Below are 19,472 nucleotides of genomic sequence, written 5' to 3'. Positions count from 1 at the left end.
CCTGTGTGCCTCTCTCCCCCCTCTGCAGGTGCAGAAACACCTGGCTGGTTTGTTGGCTCTCAGATTTTCCGTCCCAGTAAGGGAGGCTGCAGACACTCCTCAAATCCCCTTGATGGCTGAGCTGTGGTGTACATGCCATAAATCAGTCTCATGGATCAGTAAGAGTCCTGGCAGACCTGGCCACTTCTTGTGGACCCTTGCTCTTTAGAGCGTTCTTATTTTATTTGGAGGATTTGAGAGGATTTCTTCGTCTGCCCTGCCATTTTCAATGAGAGTGATGTGTTCCCTGAAAATCCAGCCATTTTTCACCTGTGCACATCTCCACAGGGAGCAGCTGATCCAGGAGCAGGGCTGGAGAACAGGACAGTGCCAAACACAATCAGTGAAATTCACCCACAAACCCATTCGTGCCAGAGCAGCCAGACCTGGACTCCATCGTTTGGGTGCTGGCACCACACAATCAGCCAATGATCTCTTTACCTGCTTTAAAATATATTTTAAAAAATTAAAATTTAAAATTTAAAATCCATGTCTCATGGATTCTAACAGAGCAGGACTCTAACTCTCCTACAGAACAGTGCCAAAATCTGATATATTCCCTGCTTTTAAAACTGCTCTTGCACAAATCTGCTTCTTTAGATATAAACTTACCATGCAGCCAGCTGAAAACATGAGCTCTTTAGTAGCTGGCTTTTTATCTGGCTTTATTTTGGCTCACTGCTTTGCTCTTCCTTGCTGAGCATTTCAGAAATAACCCAGAGAGGGGCTGAATAACAGATTCAAAATCTCCCTTTTTGCCCAATGAAGGGGCACAGGGGGCTCCAGTCAGCACAGACTGGTCACATCACCCTCCCCTTGGAGAGGACATGCATCATTTAACTGGCACAGTAAAAATAATAAACCAGGAAAAGTAGAAGTTCTGCTCCCACCAGAGCTGCCAGGTTAGTCCCATTCCACTCTCTGCCTGGTTTATGATGCATTTTCTCAACATAAAACCACTGAGGATGAAAGCAAGAGTCAGAGCAGCAAAATCAACCTTGTTGAAGGTGCATTAAATTTTGGATTTGCTTATCGCTGCTCCTACATTAATTGTGCCACTAAGACTGCATAAACATAAAACTCCTCAGCTGAAATGGAAAAAAAGGCTGCAGACCTCAAATTATACCTGGAGGTTTATTAGCCAGCTGAGAGGCACTATTAAATATATTTATTGTAGCCAGACCAGGACATCCCAATTAAGGTAGGTGAGAAAGACAGAATAATTGAAGGGAAAGAATGTGAAAAGTGTGGAAAAACACTGAGAGATCTAAAAAGACTAAAATCAATATTGTTTCTGCTGTCAATACACTGAGAGTTTCCGACAGGTTTATTCAGTTTTCATCATCCTGGAAGCAGTATTGCTCTATAAAACCAAGTGCCAGAAATGTCCTTGAAATTAATACTTAGAATTCCAAAAGAGAGTGTAGAGAAGATCCACATCAATAGAAAACCACACACAAATTTAAGTGTTTTAACTCCTTCATTATTGGGATCTACTTCCAGCCACTAGTGGAGATAGGGAGAATCTTCCAGTGGGGAACTTTTGCCCATTTGATGGAATCCCAAACTGGTTTGGGTTGGAGCAGGCCCCAAAACTCATCCAGCTCCACCCATGCCATGGGCAGGGATACCTCCCACTGTCCCAGGTTGCTCCAAGCCCTGTCCAGCCTGGCCCTGGGCACTTCCAGGGATGGGACAACACTTCCCACTGGACGTTTCTGCCCCAATCCCCCTCTGACCACAACCCTGCAGGTGGTGGATCTGAGTGAGGCATTCCCAGTGTGTTCCCAGAGAGATGAGGCTGTCTGTTGCCAACACAATAAATTCCAAGAAGAATTAATGAATTAGTACTAATTGGAGAGCTGGGTGAACAGGTATAGTAGTGTTAGGATTGCCATTATTGTGTAATTTAAAAATAATTTCCCAGTAATTGATATTAATGAATGAGTCCATTACACAAGTCATAACTGATCTGGCATCACCTGAAATGGGTAAATGGAGTCAGCCGGAGAGGGAGACCCAGCCTGTGAGGGAGGGAAAACATTGCTGAGCACAAGACAGAGACTGTGCTTATTGATTTCACACTGATGGCACTAATCATGCTACCTCTGAGCCACAGAGGGCATTTATAAAGCTGGGCAAAGAAATAACCCCCAGGCTGGCTCAGTTCAGAGAGCACTGAGCTTTTCCTGACCATTTCTGAGTGATGTCTCTTGCCTGCAGGACCATTGATTCCCTGTACCAGCAACTTGCAGAAGAAAGATTGCTCATCCAAGTCAAGAATGTGAATCTCTCTGACTACATGGGTAAAGTACCCCTTTTAGAGCAAATGTGGTGTATGAGCAAACCTCCAGCCATTCCACCTTCACTAACCACTATTTTCAGTCAGGACTGAGTTCAGGTCACTGCACTTTGAATATCTAAAGCCAGGTATGCAAATCAAGGCTGCTCAGGAGCTTTCACTTCTGCTACTGAAGGCAGGACCTGTTGGCAGAGCTGGTGTTTGACTCCAGGCAGCAACAGCAGCAGCCTTGAAGGGTTGTGGATGTCACAGCCACTTGGAGCTGGAACCACAACACCCTTTAAGGAGCCCTTGCCAGGCAGTGGCAAGACAGTGCCAGTCTAACAGAGTCATAATCCATAATGCAGAATATTTCCCAGAGGGCAGCAAAAATTGTACCTCCAGCTTTTGTTGCCTTTTGTAAAGGCTCAGCCCCTTCCCTGCACCTCCCTGACTGCCCGTGAACTTTGAGCAGTGCTTTGAGGCATATCTGGCCCTTCATGTGAGTAAGATGTGTCTCTGCCTAGTTCTGCATTTCACACTCCTCCTGTCTGGTTTCTGTTACTGCAACTGCAGCCAGACCTGCTTATCTATGCTCTACAGAGAAAAAAAGGGGTGAGAAAAACTCCAAACCCCACATTTGCAGACTTCAGAGGGGTCTAAACCATGCCCACAAACATTTGGTGACACACAGTGAAATCACAGCATCTTAACAGCAAAAAAACCCCAAATTCAGGTATTTCAAAGGCCATGGTTTGAATTTGCAGCTATCCAGAAGCAGAAGTGCTACGGGCTGATAGTACAAGGCCAAGGCAGAAAAGACAAATTCTCTTCTGTCACCCCCAGGTGCCATGTTTATATAAACTCTTAGAAGCACCAGTTCAGCCTGCAGAGCCTCTGCCCATTGCTCTGAAGAGCTGTTAATTCTCTCAATTAAATGTCCCATCCATTTCGTGCTCATTAGAGACCAGCAAGTAAAGGAAGATTTTCATTCTTCCTTTGTTCTCCCAACCTGTCAAGGTCACTTTTGTCCAACAAACATTCCCCCAGCACAAATGCTTTTAAAACAGCACATCTCCAACCATTTTTTGAAATCCAGAAAAACTCTCTTGGAGGCTCCAAGGACACAGTCAAAGCCTGCAGAGAAAGAAGCCTTCATCTGCTCAGCTTTCCATGGCTGGAGCCCAAGGAAGGTCACTTCCAGTTCCTGGGGAAAGGACAAAGAGTGGAACTGTGCTACACAGCCACTAAAGGCACTGAAATGTCCCCCCTCTATGACAAACTGACATCACTGAACTAATTTTCTTGGTGACCTTATCTAAATTAGTCAGAGAATATCCACTGTGATTTATGTGCAGTTGCAATTAAACCCTTTGATGCCTTCTAATTAAATCTGTGAAGATTAATTCCTATCCCGTTCTTTTGATTTCTCCTTAAATAAAAGATAAAACCTGAAATTAATTTTATTCTTCAGAGGGGAGGGGGCAGTTGCACCAGGCCTTCTCTGCCTTTTTGCCCCCAAATTATACCTCCACTTTTGCTCTTAACCATTGCTAATTTGCCTCTGCTCCAGAGGCCTCTTGCCCTCTGCCTTTTTATCTCCAGTAAAACATAATATATTATTATTTTTCAATAATAATCACCATAATGACATGTAATTTATGCTAAAAATAATCGCTGACTGCATCACAACTGGTTTTCCTGCTTGTGGCCCATCCTGCTGTATCTTTGTTCTCCAACATGGCTTGGATATGGGCTTTGACAGGGCAAGCAATGTGATTATAGCTCTGCAACCAGAGCCAAGGCAGGATTAAATCCTTTCAGCTCATGTCGGGGATTTTTAGTTTCCTTGGGTTGTTTTGTGGAGGTTTTTTTGAACAAAAGGGAGGAAAAAAAGAAGAGGTGAACTGCAAAGCAGAGGGCCCCACCAAATGAGGTGACACACACAGTGAGGAGCTGAGATGGGACCCAGCCAGGGAAAAGCTTGTTAAACTAGCTTTTCCCCCTTTTTGAAATCCTTCTGAGAGCTCATGGTTCACTGGGATTCTAGCCCTGCAAAATCCCAAATCCAGGAATGCTTTGCCAGCAGCGTGATTTATGGCACTGCTAATGATTCTTCTCCACAAAGTTCCTTTCAAAGGTTACTGGAAACCGTCTGCTCTCTGCTGAACAATTTCCACAGCCTGCTCAGCTCCAATTTCCCTCTGCACTTCACCTTTCTCAGGGCCACGTTCCTCCAGAAGATTGCCCAGCTTGAGTCCCTGAGCCTGGCTCTGCTGGGTGTGCGTTCCAGCCCCGCGCTGTGGCAGCTCCTCATTGCCTGAGTGATGCTTTCTGCAGCAACACTGGCACGTTTGCTGAGCTCCTGCTTCCTCCTCACAGGCTACGACGACTGTGTGAGGAGCCTCCTTCGTGAGACAGGGGCCCAGCCCCTGCCCTCCATCCCAGAAGTCAGGCAGCTCGTGGCACTCTACGGAATACTGCCCTTGGGTAAGAGCACACCAGAGAGCAAAACGCTCTGAGGCTTTGCTTCCTGCCAGAAAGTGCATTTTACTGGCTTTGACAGGGTTGATTAGTGGCAATCTGAAGCATTTTGCAGTCTAATTGTTTTTCAATGAAGCCTTCAGAGTGAGGGCTGTGCACTTGAACAGTGCAGAGAGGCAGGCGTCCCCTCCCCAGCCCATCTCTGCTTGCCTGGCAACAGTTTGTGAATGGCAGCACATCAAGGGAAACCACTTGGGAAAGATAATAGCTAAAACAAGCTCCAGTGATCAAAATTAATCAAGTTAAGGGAAGGGCTAAGGTTGCAATTTACCTTTTACAAGCTGGCTAATGTTACTGGTGCTGCACAGTGCAATCGTTGGAGGAATTAGTCTGGATACATTTTGAACATCGCAGAGAACACTTGTAAATGCCCTTGCAGTTTTAATGCCAGGCTTAGCCAATATCTAGCAAGGCTTTGCTGGGTCAGGTTGTTTGCTTTTAATGTAAAATCTACCCCATTTTTCACTTGGCAATGGCATTGTGCCAAACTCCAGTGATTGCAAGAAGTGCCTGTCTAGGGGGCCTGTATCAAAACCTCGTTTGAGCCCCTTTCCACTCCTGATTGGATTTTGCAGCCTCAATACTTCACTTGCATCCTTTTCCATTCCTGAGTGGATCTCAGGGAGATTTTAACTCCTCCAGGTTGTGTCAGTGTCTGCTCATCCCCCTTAGAGGGCAAAATCACCACCATCTGCCTGCCTCCCACCCTGGAACACAGAGCAAACACAGAATTTCTGTTTTCCCCTCCTTCCAAAGTGCTCAGGTTATTCTCTCCTCAGCCTGAATGGGGCTCTTCCCACCTGGGACAGCACCCTCAGCTGGTTTGGGGTAAGGCTGAAGGTCTGACTGCAATCAGCTGAGAGAGCTCAGCAGTTATCCCTGCCTGCACAATGTATTTCACATGTCCCCAGGCTCCTCCAAAGCTGTGTTTTGACACCATCTGATCTAGGGAAATCAAGCCCTGAGACACCCCTTAATCAAGAGAACCCATAAATTTTCTGCCATTTATACAATTGGCAAAAATTCTAGGGAGAGGAGACCCTGGACTAGTTAAACAAACAAAAGGTGCTTGGAAGAGCAGTTTGAAAAATGCCTTTGAGTAACAAAAGCTATTACGTGAGCCAAAAAAAAAATAGGTACAGGAATGGTTTCACCTATGGGGTGATCTGTTACAGATGACATTTCACTTAATTGGTCTCCAAACTAGTTCATCATGAGATAATTGTGTATCACAGAAGTGAAAGTTTTTCTCAAAATAGCCACCTGATGGCAAGGAAAGCCCCAGCTTAAATGGCATTAAGAAAATTACAAGCAGCTGAAAGGAGAAAGAATAGTAGAAGCTATACTTCATTTTTAACACAGAGGAGCCTGCTGCTCCCCTCCTAATAAATCTTTGTGCAATAGTAATGGATTGCTGTGGAATGACCAAATATTAATAAAGCCTGGGTGGCTGACAACTTCCTACACCCTGCACTGTGCTGGAATAATGGCATTTGTCTCTGTGCTCAGTTCCCTGCCATTTATTTGGGATGTTAAACCATTAGGACACAGATAACCACCCTGATTGGAATTGTTTTAAATAGCAGCCATCCCCATTAAGCCAGAGGGCTTCTCCAGGCTAAGGCAAAGGCTCCCTCTGCAGCCCATCAGTTCTGGGGCCAGTTTCACTCCCACAATCTGATGGACACCAGGCTGAAAGACCTCCAGATGCAGTGGATGCTCCCAGAGATTTTCAAACACATTTAGACAGCCCCACTATTGACACAGAACATCTTTAGGCATCGAGGCAAAGTGGGCATGGACAAAACATTTGATATTTCCTGCTACTTCCACCTCTGGAGGTTCCCCTGTCCCCAGTTCATGTGGTGGCAGCTGCAGGGAAGACAGTTCCATCCCCACCAACCACCTAAATCTGCCTGTGCTTGTGTTTTCCCAAGGTGAGGCTTTCCCAGGTGATGGATCATATTTGTCACAGCCAGAGTGAATTTACCTGGAGCAGCCATGGAGTGGGAATGCTGAGCAGGCACAGCAACCCTGGCACTCACATTTCCTCTGCTCTCAAAATCATTCTTTTAGCTCACATGGGTTTAAAAGTGAAGTTTCCCCACCAAGAGGTACAAATAAGGGTGGGTGAGTCTTGTTCTAAAGAGAGATGTTAAATCTGCTGGGCTCTCAGCTCAGGTTATACAGAATTGAACTCAAGAGCACTCATGCCATAGGAAGGAAACAATTAATTCATGTTATCAATTATTTATGGTGAATAAAAAAGGAGGAATCACTCCATTACCTTTATGGCAGATTTAAATGAAAGCAATAATAGTGCCTTATGACTTTTTACAGGTTCCCAAACTGTCCATGAGAATGCTCCTCTGGTGAAATCCCTGTTGCTGGCAGGACCTGCAGGTGTTGGAAAGAAAATGTTGGTCCATGCCATCTGCACAGAAGCAGGAGCCAACCTCTTCAGCCTCACTCCTTCCAACACTGGGAAGTATCCAGGCAAGGATGGCCTCATCATGGTGCTTCACATGATTCTCAAGGTGGGCAATTCTCCACAAAGGTGATCCAGTTCTTTTGTGGGACAAACAGAGAATTGCAATTCCTCCATAACAAGGAATACACAGCTTGGGCAAAGCTGCTCAGCCCAATTTGGAGTTCCTTCCTTGCCTTCGAGTGTTCCAGGAGGAATTTCTTTGTGGAAAGGGCTGCCCAGGGAATGGGGAGTCCAAGGAACAGCTGGACATGGCACTCAGTGCTCTGGACTAATTGAGAGGTGGTGATAAGTCAAAGGTTGGACTTGATTTTAGAGGTCTTTTCCAACCAAAATGGGTCTGTGATTCTGTGAAACCACTTGTTGACAGCCAGTGTGTGCAGCTCTGCAGAGGATTTAATGCCCCAGGAGAAATCACTGGGAGCAGCCATATTTTTCACATTAAGATTTATGGGAGCTTTGTGTTACCTTGAATATGAAAAGCAGCACAGATAAAGAAAATTCTGTTCTCTGTTTATGTGCACATCAGCCAGGAATGCTTGCCATGCAGCATTTAATCAAATGCTAGGCTGGGGGTGGTCAGAAATTTCCTCTCTGGGGCTGTTGCTGGACAAGAGCTCTCTCCCCTGTATTGCTCTCTGTTTACCTATCAGCAAGTTCTTCAAAAGAAGGAATCCTGGTTCAGGATTACAGGAACAGAAATGTATGGGAAGTCTGGAAATGAAAGCAGGCGTATGAACTGTGAAGAACACAGCCCAAACCCTCCTCCTAAAAAAAAATAATTAAAAAATAACACTATCCTGGCAAGATTTCTTCCAGATTCTAAGTCCTTAGCATTTCTGCTCTGGATGAGAGCTGGTAAACATTTCCAGACAAATAAAAAAATTAGGAAAAAGCCAAAGGGAATGTTTTTCCAGTGCCAGTGGTCTACTAAAATTGGCTTTGCTGGGGATCTATCAGCTGTATTTTATGGAATCCAGTGTTGGAGCAGGTTTTGTGACAGGTGAGCAAAGCCACCCCTGAGGAGGTGGTGCCAAGGGAGGGGTGGCAGTGCTGTGATCACACACCTGTGATGCTGTGGCACTGGCACTGGGCCTGGCACGATTCAGAGCCATTATCCTTAGCTAGCAGTCCCTCTTCTCTGCACATTTCACCTTTCTGCCCTCCATTTCTCTGCCCTCACCCATGGCAGAGCTCAGCTCTGGCTGCAGGCCAGTCCCTGCCAGAGCACAAGGGCTTGGGGCACAGGAGAAATCAGGGAAGCCTTTGTACTCCTGGACAAGGTTCCAGCTGAAGATAGCAAGGAGGTTTTGTATACTTGCATATAAACAATATGAACAACAAGAGGAGCATGCATAAAATGTATATTTATACACATTAATAAGAATACACACACATCATGTATATTTATACACATTAATAAGAATATACACACACATCATGCCTACAGGTACATTCAAACCCTTAGATTTTTCCACATTAATTAAAAATAACTGGAAACACTTCTCCAGCTCCTTCCTCAACATCGTGGGGAGCAGTCCAAGCTTATTTCTCTCTTGCAAAGGACAGTGACACTTCAGTGAGCCCCTGTGAGTTCCTGGGATGGAGTTGCTCACAATCTCATGGAATTAAGGCTCTCCAGGGCTGTTTTCCCAGTGTGAGGCTTTCCCAGGTAATGGATCATATTTGTCACAGCCCAGGATGAATTTACCTGGAGCAGCCATGGAGACAGAGTGGGAATGTGTTGTTGGTTGGGGTTTATGTACAAATCACAAACAGGATGGGATTGCTAGGAACATGTCTTGAGTTGTTTTGTTTTTTAGCAGCAGTTTTATTATATGGTTATGACAATGGGAAGATGCTATCAGCTTACATTTTAGGCAGTAGGCTAAGAACTTAATGTTACAACTTCTTTTAAAAGTTTTTTGACTAACCACATAAAGTAAAAGCATATTAACAGTAGTTTTATCCAATCACTATAAGCACAACTTTCACAGCTTTCCCAAAACCCTCTAATTTTATAAATTCCCACAGGAATGCTGAGCAGGCACAGGAAAGGAGGCACCATCCCTGGCACCCTTGCTTGCCAAAAGGTGACTTGTTCCCACTGCAGCAAACCCTGCTGCTTCAACAGCACAGGGTTGCTCTCTCCTGGGCATTCAATCCTTCCCTGTGAGGGTGGGCAGGCTCAGGCACAGGGTGCCCAGAGCAGCTGTGGCTGCCCCTGGATCCATGGAAGTGTCCAAGGCCAGGTTGGATGGAGCTTGGAGTGTTGTCATTACATTGCAAGAGTTCCATATTGCTAGAATTTTGTACCTCCTTGATGTTTCTTGTAAGCAGCTCCTCTAGGCACTGACTCTTCCTTGTCCTCACAGTAGCCAAATGACTCCAATTCCTCCAATTCCCCCTCAACCACCCAATCCACTCTTTTATAACACTCTTATTATTGGCTACAGGCGTGGCCTGTTAAAATCAGGCCTGATCCTAATCTTTAATAATTAACCCAGCTGCAACTCTTTGGGGGGTAAGATTACTTTCGCTAGTACCTTTGTTTACTTATGTTCTATCCCCCTACAATCCCAAATCACGTCGGGGTCACCATTTCTTGTCATTACATTGCAAGAGTTCTATTCCTGTACCAGCAAGAATATAGCAAACATCTTAAAATAATCAATTATTGCCTGTTATTGGGCATTTGTGAGACCACAACTGGACGTTGTGTGCAGTATTGGGCTGCCCTGATAAAACAGGCCTTGACAAGCAGCTCTAGGGGAGAGCAGGAGTGTGAGACACATCTGGACAAATCCAGCTGTTTGGGGCTAAAATAAAGCTGGAGGGAGAGGGAGTTTAGCTGCTGTTTTCAGGGTTTTCATGGGATAACAGATTCAGACTTTGCCCAGATGTGTGCAGATATTGGACAAAAAGAAATGGGCACAAGTAGCAACAAGGAAAAGTGTTTGTGTATTAAGGAGAGAGTTTTATGAGGAACCAGAGGACAAGGAATCCCCTGTATCCTGCAGGAATTTACTGCTACCCAAGCTGAAGAAAACAACACACATTCAAAACAAATTCCTTGACAAGAGAAAGCTGAGCACCGGTAACTGCCCTGCCCAAAAAGTTTATTTTTCATCATGGTACAAAAATGTGGTTATTATAGTGTAAGACCACACTGGACAGTGGCACATGTGGCAGGCAAACCATGGAAGTAGTTGGCATCTTGCAGCTGATATTTTATATTTAATATTCCCAGCTCTCAGTCTTACCTGACCCAGCACAGTCCCCCCCACCTGAGGGTCCTGTATGCAGAGATCACTAAAAATTCCCCAAATCTCCATAACCAGACACTTCTGGGCAGCTTTTTTTTTGGAAACAGCAACTGTTGTCAAGGCAGCTTTGTACTCCAGCTTCCCAGAAGTGCCTTTATGGAGAGTTAGTCAAGCAAAATACAGACCTGGCACTGCAAGTTGTGAGTGAAGGACAGGAAACATGACAGCTCTTTGCCTCTTAAATTCTGATCCACACAACCAGGATTTAGTAAATAAGGATTTATGGTGCTCTGTGAGAAAGGGGAAGTCACCTCACACTTTTGATTACCTGTCTTATGTGCAAACAAAAGAATTTCTGTAATGAAAGGAAACTCTGGAGAGCATAAAATGACCATGAGGAAACTTTCCTTCCATGACTGAAGTGTTGGCTGCTGGCGCTTGTTTGGTGGGAGACACCCTAAACAAGTGAATAGGATTGGGGAAAAAATGAAACTTTAATTTGTTTCAGATGCAAAAGCCAAATTCTTTTTTCTCCCCCTCCCCTTCTCAGGGAGGGGACTCAAAGGAGACAGAGCAGCCCTGATCCAAGAGAGGCTTGAGTGGGACCCCAGGCAGGCATTTTAATGTCATCCAGAGGAAATGACTTCTCATACCAGAGCAGAAACAGCAACATTTCAATCTGCCTGTTCAGAGATGTAAGGGAGATGGATATTGAATAGGGAAACTGTTGAAAGAGGCTGCAAACACCAAGCTTGAGCGAATCCTGCCAGGTCAGCTCTGCTCCAGAGCAAAAAGGGGAGGATCTGTCTCCAGCAGAGAAGCACTTCCCAGAAATCCTCCCCAAAACAAAACTCACCCTTGAAGCGTGAAGCAGAATATTCCACATTGAAATCTCATTTGTTTCAATAAAATATATTGATATCTTTTATTATAAAGTAAATATTGATATCTTATTTATAAAATAATAATTTTGAAACCTTATTTATTTCAATGTAATACCATGTAACAATTTCAATGTAATGAAATATTATTTATTTAATATTTCAATAGTAAATATTATTTATTTCTAATGTGTAATATGACAATATAATAATATGGATAATATTATATATTATACATATTATATGATATTATCTATTATAATAATTATATATTATGCATTATAATATAATGCAATAATTATGTAATATGTAGCTATTTGATGAAAGAGTATTTCTTTAATATTTCAATATTAATTTTTTAAATTTCAATGTAATATTATACAACAATTTAATGAAATATTATTTATTTGATATTTCAATTATAATTGAAATATTACATACTGAAATATTTCAGTTAAGCCCCATTTCCGAGCCTGAGCTGCCAGCTTGTGCCAATTGGCTCTCCTATGTCCCCATAAAATCCAGCAAAGATGCAAGGAAGGGCAGGGAAGGAGGCATGGAATCAAAATCAGACCCAGAAAGGAGCAAGGGGAGAGGGGAGAATGCACAACTCAGTGACACAAAAGCCCAGGTGGTTCAGAGGTTTAGCTGCAGGCAATAAAAATGCCAAGCAGGGGGTTAACCACTAGCAGAGGGACACAGCCCCTCCCGGGGTCCATCCCCTCTCCAGGGCACAGAGCGCACCCAAGCTCTTTGTGCCCCAAGCCACACCTGGGGAAACCTCCTCAGAGCAGCTCTGGCCAGGCTGAAAGGCTGGGGGAGAGGTGGCCAGGAGGAAATGCCAGCAGGGGAGCTCTGTGTGTGTGTGTCAGCAGCGCGGTGTGTGCTGTGCAGGGCCACAGACATTCATATTGTCCAGAAATATTTCAGCACCATCAGTGCTGGGGGACTCTTATCAGCCTCTTTGGGACTGCTCTTTAGCAACTCACAGGTGACTGAACAAGTGTTACACCCAAAAAAGGGATGTGATGGAGTTTATTTAGATTAAATGATACAACCCCAGCATTTAGAGGCAACAGGAATTTGAAGTCTGACATTAATTTAATTTTTTCCCACTGATTCATGTTCATAACCACTGCTGTGTTGTCCTTTCAGCCAGACCATTGTTCTGGCAGGTTGAGCAGCTTGCCCTGGTACACTGACAGAATTCAGTGTGTGATTAGCATTTCCATGCCACAAGACTCTCCCACCACAGCTAAAATTTGGGAAGAGTACAGTGAGCCATTCTTCCAGCATCCAAAACAATTCTGCTCTTGGTGCAGCTCAGCCTGCTGGAATTCTTAGATCCTTGAAGTGTTAAGTATCAACAGTGCTCAAATATGCAATTATTTCTGTGAGAAAGCAGCTTGAACTTGTGTCACCCTAAGGTTAAAAATTAAATTTATCCTGCTGCAAGTCATTTTCTGCCTCACAAACCAGAATACAGTGACATCATCACTGTAGCACAGGAATATTTACCTGGTGATGCTCCCACTGACAAGGTCTAATCACAGCTTTCAGTGCAGCATTTCTGGGTGTATAAACTACAGAGCACTAAGTTTTCAGCAATAACTTGAGCTTCCAAAAAATCTTGGGCCTTAAAAAAAAAAAAAATTCCATCAAATCATTCAAGTTTGGAGGAGCCTCATGCAACATGTGCTGGGCAAGAATCAAATTCCTGCATTTTCAAGTGTAACAATTTAACAGTTAAACTCTGGCTTCCAGGTTTGAAAAGTTGAACCCAAGGCTTTCAAAAGTGCTGTTTGATCTTTCGTGACTCTTGACAGCAGGATGAGAGGGATTTTTATTTTTTTTTTCCCCCATAATGATTTTCTCAAAAAGCAAATCTCACTCAGTGTGGTATTAGAAGGGTTAAGGGGCCATCTGCTGGCAGCTCCAACAAATTGTGGAATTGCAGCAAAGCTAATAAAATTTCAATTACAAATTAATTATGTACAGTGCATTTAATTATCCATGGATTCAAACTGTCCGTGGATAATTCAAATGGAGCATTTCACAGGGGGATATACAGGCAGCTACAGATCTGCCAACAATTTAAATTAGATGCCAGTGGATTCTGGGGGTCTCATCTGGATTTCCAAGAAGAGCAGCCAGGCTCAAACACAGTGTGTTGAATTGGGTTGTATGAATGTCTATTAACACCTGAAAAATCATGGAATGGTTTGGTTGGAAGGGATTTAAAGCTCATCCAGTGCCACCCTGCCATGGCAGGGACACCTCCCACTCTCCCAGGGTGCTCCAAGCCCCAATGTCCAACCTGACCTTGGACACTTCCAGGATGGAACATCCACAGCTTTTCTGAGCAATAAATAAATTCAGGCCATTTTCTACATTTAGCTCTTTGCCTCAAAACAGAAAACACGGGAATTTCTCTCTTTAGGGGCCAAAACTGAAGTTATTCATTCTATTTCCACTTAGTGTGGAAACAAAGGGGGCAAAGAAGATGAAAGGTGTGACCACAGTGAGCGTTGTCCTGTAAAAATGAAGGTATGATCTGGTTTCAGACCTCAGGCTGCATTTCAGGGGGGCTGCTCAGCACAGAAGCCACCTCCAAGCCAGACAAGGAATATCTGCCCCTCCCAGCCTGTGGTAACCCCACCAGAAGGACAAAGAGAGACACCAGCAGTGTCCAACCTCTGCCAACAGCTTTTGTAGCCTCTGTAACCTTCCCCCACCCTTATTTCCCACTGCAGCAGCAGGCACTGAACAGGCTCCCCAGGGATGTGAAATCTTTTCTAATAAGTTGGTTTTAGTTTTTTCCATCTTCACTATTAACACTGAATATTTGAGTTCCTGCCATCCACCAAAGGAAAAAGCTCAGGAAGGACATTGACCTGTTAGAGTGAGCCCAGAGGAGGCCACCAATCTGATCAGAGGGATGGAGCACCTCTCCTACAAGGAGCACCTTCTCCTAGAGAAGAGAAGGTTTTGGGGTCACCTTAGAGCCCCTCCTGATGCCTTGTGAAGGCTGACCTAGAACAGAGACTAGACAGCTAAAGAATAAAGCAGGGATTTATTAAAAGGCCTCAATGGATCCATCTTGGGCAGCACAAGAGCTCAGCCAGGGCTGCACCCAATATGAACCAAAATGGTCATGAGGTCACAGGTTCTCTCATGTTTATCAGTTCTGCTCCATTTGCATATTGGAGTTCATTGTCCAATTCCATCTTTAGCCCATGCAGTCCCATCCTTCTTGTTTTTCTCTCTTCAGCCCACATTGTTTATGGGCTCTTGGGCCTGAGATTTGGATCATTTGTCCTTGGTCCCCAGCTGGAGAAGGAATTGTTTTGTCTCCCTGCTCTGTGCAGAGAGCTCACCATCCCCTAATGTGAAGCCCAGACCCACACACTAAAGCAGCACAGAATCTGAAAAATATAAAAGCTCAAACCTGAGGCATCACTTCCAGTGCCTGAAAGGACTAAGAGAAAGATGGAGAAAGGCTATTTACAAGGGCCTGCAGGGACAGGACAAGGGGGAATGGGTTTAAACTGACAGAGAGTGGGTTTAGATGGGATATTGGGAAGGAATTCCTCCCTGGGAGGATGGGCAGGCCCTGGCACAGGGTGCCCAGAGAAGCTGTGGCTGTTCCTGGATCCCTGGAAGTGTCCAAGGCCAGGTTGGATGGGGCTTGGAGCAGCCTGGGCTAGTGCCAAAGGGGTGGGATGGGATGAGCTTTAAGGTCCCTTCCAGCCCCAACCATTCCAGGATTCTACAATCCAACTGGACTTGGAGGTATCACCTGACATATTCTAGGACTGACCAGCTGCCACCCATCAAAGGGTCACACACTGAAGGTGGCATTGCTCCCACTTCACCCCATCAGCAGCACAGCACACAAAGTGACCAGCCCTTGTTTCCTGTGCTCTTCCCCCATCCCCAGCCCACCCCTCCTGCACTCCCACACTCACTCTTTGAAACACAGCCACAAAAATCAGCTGCAGTGCTGCTCACAACTTCATTCCTCCTGCCTGGCTGCCAATCAGCCAGCAGCCTGTGATGTACACAGCCCCTGGGTTTTGTCAGCTGCCTTCCTGGAAGCAGCAGCTTCAACTAGGGGGAATTAAAGGAAAAAAATAATAAAAAAAGAAAAAGGCAGCATAGAAGGAAGCTGTGCCTGTCTCTCTCTCTCTCGTTACCGCTGACTCCTCAAGCCGTCACTTTTTGTTGCTGAGCAAACTCTGAGAGCCACTGGAAAGTGATTAAAATTTGGCAGCAGAGTGTCTAAACCTCTGGAATGGCTCAACCTCTGGCGTTTCTATAGCAATGGGGAAGAGTGCAGGATGTGGAAAAAGCCTGTAGCATTGCTGCCATCCTGCTGTGAACCAGGGGTATCGTGCCTCCGACTTTGGAGCAGGAAAAAACCAGTTTTGGACAATGACCCCCCCCCCCTCCTTCAAATTTAGTTCTTGGGCTCGCTGCAAATTAAATGTTTCAGCCAGAAGATTGACAAAGTGTTTTGCTTAATGATGAGTGCCCTCCCTCTCATGCAGCAGCCATGCCTTGCATGTGTCCTCATCCAGAAAAGCAGGGTGGGATCCCAGCCTCAGCCTAAAGCTGTGCTTGGACCATGATTTTCCATTGAACGCCAAATCCTTTTGCAGGAACACAATGAATTTGTGCTGAGAAATTAAAGATAAGCATAGCAGACAAAATGATCCAGTCTGGAGTAGGCTCTTAATGCTCCATTCCTAACTAGAAGGAGTTGGATTTGCCAAGCACTGCTGAACATTCCCAGGGATAAAAAAGAAGCCAGGCTAATTGAGCTGCTGAAATCTGGATACAAAAGCACAGTGACAGGCTCCCAGGTATGCAATTGCAGCTGTTTTAATCAACTCCTTGCCTTTTCTCCCCCATTTTCTCCTAGGTGGGCAAGGAATTGCAGCCTTCAGTGGTGTGGATTGGAGACACTGAGAGAATATATTCCAAAGGGGCAACGAAGGGAGAAGAAGAGGTGAATTCTTCTTTATTTCAGTGCAGATAATTTCTCCTGTTGCACTACAGCCCACACAAAGCACATACCACTATGAGCAGACCTGCCAAAGCTTGCTTGATAATAGCTTGTCTCACTAACTTTTTTTTTTTTTTAGCTTTTAAGAGAGTCTTGTGGCTTCTTAAGAGCCCCCAAGAGGTCACATTTCTCTCTTCCACCTATCCTTGCTTTATTTAAAAATAGTCCAGTCACTGCTCATCAGTGCACTGGAAAGTAAAAGGGAATAATGGAGAATTTCAAAATATGAGGCAAGAAGCTAAAAGTTGAGATGAGCTTAAATTGTTCAGCTCTATTAATTTGAGAAATTGGATGGAGCCAAAGTGAACAATAAAGTAACAAGGATAGATTTCCACTGCAAAAACAATGAGCCTGTGTTAAACAGTTACAATTACAGATTATTTTCTTTGGGTTCCCAGGAGTCCTAATGCCACTGCATCCATTCCTTCCTCTCCTGTGTGGCTTTCCCATTGGAAAGAAAACTAAAATTCTGCCCCATATTCACAGCAACACCACCACCCCAGTTCCTGTTGCCTGCAAAATATTTTGGTTTTAGAGCTTTATGTGAAAAATTAAACCATTTTTTCTTAGAGTGTCTGTGGGGTGGTCACAAGCCTGTATTTTGGAAAGGCAACAGGAGGCAACCCAACCTTGGCTGGGGCTGTTCCTTCTGCCTGGGCCGGGTGAGGTGATGGCTGTGCAGGGATCCTTAGAGGTGACACCTCACGTTTGAGCTTTTCTATTTTTCAGATTCTGTGCTGCTTTAGTGTGTGGGTCTGGGTTTCTGTTAAAGGATGGCGAGCTCCCTTCACACCAGCTGGGGACCAAGGACAACTGATCCAAATCTCAGGCCCAAGAGCACAAACAACATGGGCTGGAGAGAGAAAAACAAGAAGGATGGGACTTCATGGGCTAAAGCTGTAATTGGACAATGAACTCCAATATGCAAGTGGAGCAGAACTTAGAAAAGTGAGAGACCCTGTGACCAGTTGTCCATTTTGTGACCATTTTGGGTCCATCTTGGGTGTAGCCCTGGCTGGGCTCTTGTGCTGCCCAAAGTGGATCCATTGAGGCCTTTTAATAAATTCCTACTTTATTCTTTATCTCTCTCCAGCCTCTGTTCTGGGTCAGCCTCTCAAGGCATCAGAGGGACCCTTAGTGGTCCCCACAGCGAGAAGGAACCTTTCTTTTGGGCTCAAACCCTGACAGAAAATGCAGATGGGGATTAAAATTAAGATTAGGGGCCCAAAATGGCCTGGATTACTCATGATCCTTGCTTGCTTTGCCATCTGTGTGGAAAATTTTCTTGTCCTGCCCACTTCAGAGCCCAGGGTGTCCCCTCTGGCCCTTGTACCCATCCCAAGACCTTCCCTTGGTGGGACTCTGTTGGCTCCAGGCTTGGAATCCCAGAATTTAATCCTTGGAATTGTGAACATCCCAAACTGTTCACAGCACATCCAACACTTAGAGGAGAGAGCATGAACCTGGAAGGACAGGCAGAGGTCCCTTGGGAGTGCTGGAATTTTGGAGAATGGTTTGGGTTGAAAGGGACCTTAAAAGTCACCTGGTTCCACCTCCTGCAGGGCAGGGACATCTTCCACCAGACCAGGCCCATCCTAAAAATGAGCTAAGCTCAGCCTTCAGAAGTCAAAGCAAGTATCAGTCATGCTATGCATGGCCATGAGAATAAAAGGAATGACCCACCAGATGTATTGTGTTAAGACAAGCTTATTTAGGGGGAAAAAAAAGTGCTACTCTACCCCAAAACTTGTGGGAAAGCTTATTGATTAACACTAATGACACCACAACTTCTCCGGCCAATATTCACTTGAACATTATCAAATATAAATGATATTTCTATTTTATATAAAAGGTTCTCAAATAAAAGGTTCTGCTCAGTGCTCCTCTGTTCTGTAAGCAGCAGTTAAATATGTGTTACAAAGTCAAGCAGTAAATTATGGCAAAGAAATGAACCCTGAGCTCCCAGAACCTTTGTTCTCAGAGCCTCAGCAAAGTTAGAAAGCACTGCAAAAAATAGGGAGTGTATTTTTCACACTTAGAAGTCAGAAAATCATAACCTCCAAAAGCTGGGAGGATTCCAAACCAGGTTACAATTTTCCACCTGTTGAGGTTCACCAGGTGTGCAGGTCCCTGCAATATTTCTCCTTGAGCTGGAAATAAGGATTTCCTTCTTTAAATTAATTGTTTCCTGCCTGCCTTTGAATAACCAGACCATAAATTCAGTAGTGAAAGGCACTGGCACAAACCCACAAAACCAGAAGCAGAAATCGAGTGTTAACCTGAATTTGAAGAGGCAGAATCTTCCTACTTGTGTTGATATCTCACCAGCTCATACCAAATACAACCAGAGCATTAAAAAAAACCCAAAATCCTGTTGCAGGCAGCAGGTCCAGCTCCAGCTCATTAACTCTGAGCTGTCAGCATCCTTAACAACTCTTTCCTTCTCCTGTTTCCACGTGCTGCAGGTGAACTTCAAACGCCTGGCCAGGCTCCTGCCCCAGTTCTTGAGGGCTCTGAAACCCAAGGACAGGGTTCTGCTTGTGGGCACCACCAGGAGACCCTTTGATGCCAATCCGGGACCTTTCTGCAAAGTCTACCAGAAAATCATTCTCGTCCCAAAGCCTGACTACCTGACAAGATTTGGCAAGTATTTCAGTCATCCTTGGGGTTAATCCTACTGTTTCAAATTCCTGCTTGTTGCCTGGTCATCCTCAGAACTGCCCTTCAGCTCAAGTCATGCCCCTGGTGTGTCTCAAGTCCTGGAAATGTAGGTTAAATCAATACAGGCTACTCCAAAGGCCAAATAATAAAAGTGGAAGCTGGGAAAAGAGTTTAAAATACTCTTCACCACCAATTCACATTTTTCCATGAGTTCAGTGTGCACCAAGCTGAGCTGGTTTCCACC

General features: G+C 44.7%; 1 protein-coding gene across 1 annotated transcript in view; it reads left to right on the top strand.

Annotated features, from left to right (window-relative positions):
- Positions 1–19,472, top strand: part of IQCA1 (IQ motif containing with AAA domain 1) — a 105,232-nt gene that overhangs the window by 77,988 nt on the left and 7,772 nt on the right. The window contains exons 13-17 of the mRNA XM_031063815.1: positions 2,263–2,345; positions 4,703–4,810; positions 7,205–7,401; positions 16,424–16,510; positions 19,033–19,210. Of these exons, the coding sequence (XP_030919675.1) occupies positions 2,263–2,345; positions 4,703–4,810; positions 7,205–7,401; positions 16,424–16,510; positions 19,033–19,210 (653 nt within the window). The remainder of the gene's footprint in view (positions 1–2,262; positions 2,346–4,702; positions 4,811–7,204; positions 7,402–16,423; positions 16,511–19,032; positions 19,211–19,472) is intronic.

This window comes from Geospiza fortis, unplaced genomic scaffold (assembly GCF_000277835.1).
Source record: "Geospiza fortis unplaced genomic scaffold, GeoFor_1.0 scaffold179, whole genome shotgun sequence".
Taxonomy (NCBI): domain Eukaryota; kingdom Metazoa; phylum Chordata; class Aves; order Passeriformes; family Thraupidae; genus Geospiza; species Geospiza fortis.
Note: the sequence above shows the minus strand (reverse complement) of the source record. Positions and strands in the feature narration are given on the sequence as shown.